Source organism: Pituophis catenifer, unplaced genomic scaffold (assembly GCF_029215685.1).
Source record: "Pituophis catenifer annectens isolate HBS135680 unplaced genomic scaffold, rPitCat1.0.hap2 SCAF_9, whole genome shotgun sequence".
NCBI lineage: Eukaryota > Metazoa > Chordata > Lepidosauria > Squamata > Colubridae > Pituophis > Pituophis catenifer.
In genome coordinates, this window is record NW_027256889.1 from 3290663 (window position 1) to 3299862 (window position 9200).

A 9200-nucleotide genomic window follows, 5' to 3' on the forward strand; every position below is an offset into this window, starting at 1 on the left:
CCTTGGAACCCGCCATTTTCTGTGGGGGCAGGCGGGAAAGGCGGGAAGTCGGCGAGGAGGCAGCGCGAGCGCGGCCGCGACACGACCCACGGCGCCCACGGTCGCTAGAAGCGCGAGGCGGACGAGCTGAGGTAAGCCCCACCGCCGCCTTCTCCGTTAGCGGCGGCGGGTATGTGTGTGTGTGTGGGGTGGGGTGGGCAACGAAAAAAAAAAAGGGCGCATTAAAAAACTTGAGGTAGTTTGAGGCGATGCGTTTCATCTTTTTGCCCCCCCCCACACACCCGTAGAGCTTAAATCCCGCCTTCCGTGTGCCTCCCCCGGCGATTGGTCGGAAAGGCGACGATTACGGTCGCATCCGTGATAGGTTGGAAAGGTGGAGGCTGATTGGCGCCCGGTCTGTGTCAGTCTGCTCGGAGCCTTTGAAGCCATCCCGCCGCCCAAACCCCCCACCCCCACCTTTTGCTCTTTAGCGAGCCCGGGCTAGAAGGCGATTGGGTGGCCGCGCGCTGGCCACTGGGAAATAAAAAAGCTCCGCGGCGTACGTGCGTTCGGGGGGGCGGGCGGGGGTATGGTTGGTGTACCATAATGTTCCGAACAGCCAATTGGAGGAAACGGTTTCCGCAAAGGATTCTGGGGCGTGGAGTCTTCTCTATTCTTGCGCAAGCGCAGCCCAGCCGGCTGGGTATAGGTTCTACTTCAACTCCCAGAATTCCAAGCTGTTTATTTGGGAAGAAGGAATTCTGGGAGTTGAAGTCCGGTGGCCCTGACAGGATAGTTGTATCTCTAATTATTTCTAGAAGTTAATTGCGAGGCTGCCGGGTTTTTTTTTTTTTTTTCTCTTCCTCTTTTTTGTTCCTGGGTGCTGATCCTACCTTAATATCTGTTTCATTTATTACAAGGAACTCTTATCCACTTTTAATGAATTTTTAAAAAATAAAGCATTTTTGCGGCCTTTTTTTTTGCTGGGTGGCAAGAAAACACGAAAAAAAGCTGGGTTTTTAGGTATAGGTTTTGCCAATATTTAAGATGTTGGCTTGTGCTGCAAAGTTATCGCCTGCCCAGCACGTTAATCCTTATTTTACAGGGAGTCCTCGATTTACAACCACAATGGAGCCTCCAGTTTTTGTTGCTAAGTGAGACATTAAGTGTCAAGTGAGTTTTGCCCCATTTTACGGCCTTTCTTGCCACGGTTCTTGAGTGAATCACCACAGTTGATAAGTTAAGTAACCCGGTTGTTAAGTGAATCATTGCCGTTGTCAAGTCAGCAACATGGTTGTTAAGTGAATCTGGCTTCCCCCCATTGACTTTGCTTGTCAGAAGGTGGCAGAAGGTTGATCACATGACCCTGGGGACACTACAACCGTCATAAATACGAGTCAGTTGTCAAGCCCTCTGAATTTTGATCACGTGACCAGCTGCAGCGGTCATAAGTGTGGAAAAACAGTCGTAAATCGCTTTTTTCAGTGCCGTTGTAACTGATCGGTCACTAAATGAACTGTTGTAAGTCGAGGACCACCTGTATTTACTGCAACCTCTGTGCCGCTTCAGTCAGAGCAAGTGGCTTACAACGTTAGAGAAACACAAAATGCAAAAATAAGACAAACTGTAATCAGACTTCTCTAATCTAAACAGATCCAGCACCATTTTTTTTAAATCTTGGGACAAACACAGCCTGAATAAGATCATTCTTCTCCAAAACTGCTTTGAAGCATCCAATTTTTTGTTTTTGTTTTTTTAAAAAAAACTTCTGAATATGGTTCAGGAGATCCAGTGGATCCAAGGACTGTAAGCATGCCTTGTGGTTTGACAATACCAGTAGTCTCCAACTTACGACCAGTTGCTTAATGACCATTATGATGGACCCGCAAAGCTACTTAGCATCTCAATTTTGAAGTTACAGTGTGTCTTCCCCACCCCCCACCCCCCTTTTGCAATCACAGGATTGCATTTCGGGGTGTTTGGCAACCGGTTTATCTTTGCAGCATCCTGCAGTCGCATAACTATAATTTTCAACATTTTTTGCTGGTTTCTGGTGCTTGCTTCTGATTTCCAGCAAAAAAAAACCCAAAACCATTGGATAAAATTGATCCATTTAACAACTGCTCCATTTGCTTAACAACTGCTTCAAAAACTGCTGCCTCTAGTCACACAGTGCCTTGATTTATGACCCCAACAACTGTAATTCTGGGCTCAGTTACTGTCATTTGTGATTTACAATCATAACTCAAGGACTACTTAGGCTTATGAGTTGTTTTAGAATAGGAGGAGAGGTAAGCCCTCTCTTGCAGTGTCCAGAACTCAGAATATAACTTTTTCTGAAGCTGAGTGATTTGTAAACAGTCAGGAAAAAAATATGGGATCGTTTACATTAGTTTACAGAAGAAACTCCTGAAATAATATAAGTATGTTGGAAGAAAGAGGGTTTCAAGAAACTCACATTGTCCACAGATTTTGGTTGCCAAAGCAGGAAAGTTATTTTTTGAAACATTGGAAGATTTTTTCCCCCTTTCTCTCATTTTATTCTATTTATAAATATATTCTTTGTATGCAGACTGTTTTCCAAGAAAGTGAATTGACTTTGTACATCAAGATAAATATTCGAAATCGTCAGGCTTCTTAGTCGTTTTCTTTTAAAACAAGAACATGTTGGAAAGAGTGCTATTGTCTTATAATGAAGCATCCTCTCTTTTCATTAGCAGAGGTTTTGCATCCTAAGAAACTTCCAGAATGGCCCGTACCAAGCAGACTGCCCGTAAATCCACTGGTGGGAAAGCACCACGAAAGCAGCTGGCCACGAAAGCTGCTCGAAAAAGTGCACCATCGACTGGTGGAGTGAAAAAACCTCACCGTTACAGGTATTTGGATTAAGCCTTTTGGTGGAATTGGTGAGTGGTTGCTCTAGGCCATGGGTCCTCAAACTACGGCCCACGGGCTGCATACGGCCCGCCAAAGCCATTAATCCAGCCCGCTCAGGACCACGAGGCTGCCCCACCCACATCGCCCTGCCCACCCTTCGGCCAAGCACAGTACTTACCTTTGCGAGCCCCGCAGGCTGGAACTGAAAGTAAAGCCAACAATTTTGGCCTGCAGAGACGTTCTGGAGGTGGAGGTGAAAAATGGGGTGCACAGATGCCCCAGGAGGCCAAAAAACGGGCAAAAAGGCCCATTTTTGCCCCCAAAACGGGCCATTTTTGCCTGGTTTTGGCCTGCAGAATGCTGTTGGAGGCAGGGGAGGTGAAAAACGGGGTGCACAGATGCCCCAGGAAGCCAAAAAATGGGCAAAAATGTCTTGTTTTTCACCTCCCATGCCTCCAGAAGTTAGATAGAAAAGAGAGATAGATGGAGAGAGAGAGAGAGAAAGAGAAAGAAAGGGAGAGACAGAGAGAGACAGAGAGAGATTTCTCAATCTCCTTGGGGATGAGAAGAATTGCTGCAAAACAGTTTCCTGAAGTGGACCACTAGACTCCTAAACAACTGAAAAAGCGATCTAGTAAAAAGAAAAGTCAACCAAAAGAGCACCATGCAAACAAAAGCAAATAAAACACCCCCAGGAACAAAACAAATTAAAGCTTAATTTGTGTGCATTGTTCAATGGACTGTTAAATTGGCCACAACCATCTAGTCACATGACCTAGCAATGCCCCCCCCAGCCGGTCTGGCCCCCCCAACAGTCTTAGGGACCGTGAATTGGCACCCTGTTTAAAAAGTTTGAGGACCCCTGCTCTAGGCCCTGCAACCCAACCAGGCCCCATTCTCCCCTCCAGAATTATTTGTCCTTTGGGGAAGTTTGCCTGTCCATTTTGTTTGATTTGCCACCATTAATAACTTTTCTGTGGAAATCCCAAAGGTGCTTTCTCAGGGCGCAGCTGGACTTCCTTGTTTTTTGCTTTTGAAAATGTTTCGCTTCCCATCCAAGAAGCTTCTTCAGCTCTGACAGGATAGTGGGGAATCAACTATCTATGTTCATTCATAGATTCACAAAATAGATTCGTATCTTCAACTATGAGCTGAAGAAGTTTCTTTCGTGACCAGGATGACTGAGAATCTCTACAGACTTTTTCTGTGGGAAAGAACGTTTCTGATTCTCAAGGGTCCCTGGGAGTTGCTTGCGGGAGGTGAGCCATGTTAAACTTATTTCCACGCTATCCCATCCAGGCCTGGCACTGTGGCCCTGCGAGAAATCCGGCGGTATCAAAAATCCACAGAGTTGCTGATCCGGAAGCTGCCCTTCCAGCGCCTGGTCCGTGAAATTGCTCAGGATTTCAAGACAGACCTGCGGTTCCAGAGTGCTGCCATTGGGGCTTTGCAGGTCGGTGTGCCCTCAAAATCTCTCTCTTCCTGTTTTAAGGTACAGTCCGACAACTATTCCGCTGACGGCCAAACGTATCTCAAACGTGTTGCCCCGAAGGCCCTTCTCTGCTGTAGGACTGTCCCCCCTAATACTGTCAGTCCTAATCTTCTGGCGCATAAGCTTCTGCTATGTAGTGTGCTTTCTTCTGTAATGAGAGGCCTCTGGATTTCTGCAGAGTTTTTCCTTTCTCTGCCACGGTGAAGTCCAGAGCCTGAAAAACTCTCTTTTGAATAAAGTGATAAGACTTGAAGGATGGGAAAAAACCCTGAAATATCTTCGTCCAAAGACCTTACCTTTCCTTTTTGATACTTTTGGCAGTATCGAGAGAGCAGCAATTTGCCCAAATAGAATACACGCGGTATGGATGTGACATGGGTGGGGGTGGGGGGGGCAAGGAAAGGCCAGAAGGTTACGGCAAAGGGCAAAGTGGAATTTATAATCCCATCCTGACTTAGATTGTGTAACGATCAGTCCCTGTTTTCTAATTTGTGCCTTTCTGCATCCTTTAGGAAGCCAGCGAGGCCTACCTTGTGGGTCTGTTTGAGGATACCAACCTGTGTGCCATCCATGCCAAGCGGGTCACTATCATGCCAAAAGACATACAGCTGGCCCGTCGCATCCGTGGTGAACGGGCTTAAGTTCCACTCCCCTTCCAACACTTAAAAACACCCCCTTTTTCTTGGCAGCCCCACCCTGCTCGTGTATTAAAATACACTCCAGGTTTTCCTTTTCTCTTTCTCTCTCTCTCCCCCCGCCCCCACCCCCCCTACTCCTGTTTGTAGTAGCTAGGACATGTGAGGAAACGTTAGGTAATCTATCATAGTAGCTCTCCAAGGTTCAGGAGACCTGATTGCTGTTCATCATGTACAAGCAAAAAAAACAAAAACAAAAAACACAGGAAAGAAAACAAAACCTTTGAAATCTGCAAGACGTCTGGATAATGTTTTTTTGTAAAACTTTTTTGTTTCCAGAATTGCAAAAAAAAAAAAAAAAAAAAAAAAAAAGGAAAAAAAAAAGAAAAATCCAAACCCAACAAGGGGACATTTTTTGAAATGATCCGGTTTTATATACAAAACTTAAAAATATAATTGCAGGCGTTTTCAGCGATATAAAGAGTTTTTGGGTCTTGAGTTTGTAAAAGTGTTTTTGCAAAACACTACACACTTCTGTTTACCGTGTGGAGTTTTTTTTTTTTTTTCCTCCTTCTTCTTTGTATTTAGACAAGGAGTGCTTTCTTTAATTTCCTCTTTTCCATTTGTCTTGTGTCTGTGACTCTAACCTCTGTATCAATAGGGAACCACCTTGAGACAGTAAGGAAACAAAATAAATGTTGAATGAAAACAATCTGGCTTCTTTCCTTTTGCCTTAATGGAATACTTTTTCACGGACAGACAGACAGACGTTGGGTTTTGTGAAGCTCTTCAACCGAATGTGCCAGAATAGAAAACAAACAATACGGAATAACAGAATGGATGGAAGTTTGGAAAAACAGAGTTGGAAGGGACCGTGGAGGTCATCTAGTCCAACCCCCCATCCAAGCAGGAGACCATTTCTCACAAATGTCAGTTCAGTCTCTTCTTGAAAGTCTCAAGTGATGAAGCTCCCACAACTTCCGAAGGCAACTTCTGCTCCATGGGTTGATTGTTCTCACTGTCAGAAAATTTCTCCTTATTTCTAGGTTGAATCTCTCCTTGATCAGTTTCCATCCATTATTCCTTGTCTGGCCTTCAGGTGCTTTGGGAATAATAATAATAATAATAATAATACCGAATTCGATCAGTTTCAACGCAAATGAGTACTAAGGTACCAATGTAAAGTTGCAAAATTTTGTGAAAAGTCCCCAACGCTGAACTTCCTAGTAAAATACTTTCTGATCAGCAGAGGGCAGTAGAGTCTCATTCAAAAACTACCAAGGGAGAAGGCAGGCAGGCAGGCAGATGAGATTTTTAGACACAAAAAGTCCAAGGAACTCAGCAATACTTGGCAAGCCTGTGGTTTTTAGTATCAGAATAGAGCTGTTAGTTTACATGTCATCTTTAGCTCTAACATGGTTTGTTTGATTTCAGCTTAGCTAGTGTAGTAGTGGCATATTCCAGGACAGGATATGCCCAGCATTTTTTTTTCCTCCTCTTGATTTTGTTCTGAATAGAATGGAGTAGGAATAGAATAGAATAACAGAGTTGGAAGGGACCTTGAAGGTCTTCTAATCCAGCCTCCTGCTCAGGCAAGAAACCCTCTACCATTTCAGACAAATGGTTGTCCAACATCTTCTTAAAAACTTCCAGTGTTGGAGCATTCACAACTTCTGGAGGTAAGTCGTTCCACTGATGAATTTCCACTGTCAGGAAATTTCTCCTGAGTTCTAGGTTGCTTCTCTCCTTGATTAGTTTCCATCCGTTGCTTCTTGTCCTGCCTTCAGGGGTTTTGGAGAATAGCTTGACTCCCTCTTTTGGGGGGCAGCCCCTCAGATATTGAAAGACTGCTATCATGTCTCCCCTAGTCCTTCTTTTCATCAAACTAGACATACCCAGTTCCAGCCACCGTTCTTTTTATGTTTTAGCCTCCGGCCCCCTAATCATCCTTGTTGCTTTTCTCTGCACTCTTTCTAGAGTCTCAACATCTTTTTTACATCATGGTGATCTCTCAGAGTTTAATAGAATCTCCCTTATGCCGTTATTTATACTGTTAAATATATATATTTTTAATAATTTGGAGCTGGTTATGGTGGGGGAGCTGTAACGGCTGTGAATTCACCAAAAGAGCTCAGGATATCCACAAGAAGCCAAGGAAGGACAAATGAGGCAGGGATTCAGTGGTGTAGGTAGTCCTCGACTTACGACCGTTGGCTTAGTGTCCGTTCGAAATTGCAACGTCACTGAAATAAAAAGTAACTCGTGATCGGTTTTCACACTTAGCGACCTTTGAAGCTTTGCGTGATCAAAAATTTGGGCACCCATTTGTATTTATGATAGTTGCAGTTTCCCCAGGGTCACCCGATCACCATTTACAGTCTCGCAGCTGGTTTCCAACAAGCAAAATCAATGGGACAAGCCAGATTCGCTTAATGACGGCGCAATTCACTTCACAACGGCAAGCGATTCGCTTCACAACAGTGACAAAAGGGTGATGAAATGGGGCAGAACTCAAAAAAGGCCTTTCTTAGCAAGGGAAACTTTGGCCGTAAGTCGAGGACTACCTGTACATGGTCCAGTCTGTTCCTGTTTCCCCACACACACATAACACACTTCCCCCCACCCTCCGACAACTCTGCCCTGGGACTGCACAGGCAGCCTGTGTCTCCCTCCTTGGAACATTTCTGAAGGTATTATCAAGAGCTTGGGATTCCTGGAGGGATTTGCACACAGGGGTAGTTTTGTCCTGGCTGTGGTTCCCCCCTCCCACTTTGGACCTTGGGGCTGGGGGGGGGTTGGAGAAATGGCCTTACTGAAAGGGTCAACTACATACTCAGAGTGTCAACTTGCAAAGCTTTCAAGTTGCCATGAGCAGGAGGGAGGGAGAACTGAAGTGCATTCCATACATTCTTTCTGACCGCAATCAGAAGGAGGGTGTTAGGTTTCACAGCCAGCCAAAGTGGGTAATTGGAGAATGTGATTTATGACATGGCCAGAGAGGAGGGGAGAGACAGGGTCCTAGGGGAACGTAAATCTACGTAGGATCAGTCCTAACTGCATCCGAGTATTGCCGGAATGTTGCTCCTAATAAATGACTATATTTCCTTTGAAGTTTGGATCATGGCTCATGAATTAATTAGGGCATCTTTTGGAAACTTGACCCAGAGAACATAGAATCCTAGAGCTGGAAGAGACCTTGGAGGTCTTGTAGTCCAAACTCCTCTGCTCTGGCAGGAAACCCAAACCAGGCAACCTTAAATACTCAAAGAGCCACAAATATCCTAACCAGAAGCCCCCCACCCCACCCACCCCACTCCGTTCAATTCTACAGGGAACCGGAAATCTAGTTCCCCCACCAGTCTCCTCTTAGCACAGTGTCCTTTTTCCTCTATCTGTCCTAACCAAAAAGCCCTATCAATTGTGGAGCCATCCGGTGACAGGGAGCTGCAGCAGAGGGATGAAAGAGCCACATGCGGCTCCAGAGCTGTGGGTTGCCGACCTCTACTCTATACCATTCCAGACAAATGGCTCTCCAGTCTCTTCTTTAAAACCTCCAGTGTTGGAGCCCCTACAACTTCTGGAGGCAAATTGTTCCATGGATTCATTGCCTTCATCCTCAGGAAATGTCTCCTGAGTGGTAAAAATGGAGTAGCATGTTAATTTCATTGACTAAACCACAGAAATGTCATTGGAAAGAAAGATAATTTGGCCCAATGCAAATACTTTTTGAATGGGCCTTAACCATTGGATGCTATCTCAAGAGTGATTTTTTTTCCCCCTCTGGATGCAAGAAATATCTGTAGGATGTGAGGGGGGGGGAAATATATCAAGGCAATGTGATTCTTCTTCAGGATTTTCTCCTCCATATCAAAAGGGCTTCTCCCAAACGCAGATATGTGTGTTTTTGCATGCAAGATTGTTTTGCTGCAATGCAAATGTGTTCTTGCATGCAAATTTGTATTTGGCCCAAATGCAAATATATGGAAGCCTCCGTCTCTCAAAGGCCTATGAATCCGGAAAGATTTTCTTAAAGAATGAGATTATGATTGAATGAGTGAAATGCCTCTTTATTTCTTTGTGCTTCCAGAATTCGTGAAGGTAGCTCTCAATCTTGGCAATGTGAAGATATGCAAACTTCCAACTCTATGAATTCCCCAGAAATGGGAGGAGGATAGGGCTGGGGTTATTTGGCTGGAGGGCCTAAAATTAATTATTTT

The 9200-nt window shown here is 44.8% G+C and overlaps 1 protein-coding gene across 3 annotated transcripts; it reads left to right on the forward strand.

Annotated features, from left to right (window-relative positions):
* Positions 1-5695, forward strand: LOC139321158 (histone H3.3A). 3 transcript variants are annotated; one of them, XM_070949794.1, is made up of 4 exons: positions 1-131; positions 2697-2855; positions 4156-4348; positions 4861-5695. In XM_070949794.1, the coding sequence occupies exons 2-4, from the start codon at positions 2728-2730 to the stop codon at positions 4987-4989; spliced, it is 450 nt and encodes a 149-aa protein (XP_070805895.1). In that variant the 5' UTR covers positions 1-131; positions 2697-2727; the 3' UTR covers positions 4990-5695. The 3 variants fall into 3 exon arrangements, with proteins under 3 accessions (XP_070805895.1, XP_070805897.1, XP_070805896.1); XM_070949796.1 differs by having other exon boundaries at positions 4156-4309; XM_070949795.1 differs by having other exon boundaries at positions 2700-2855.
* The last annotated feature ends 3505 nt before the right edge of the window (positions 5696-9200 follow it).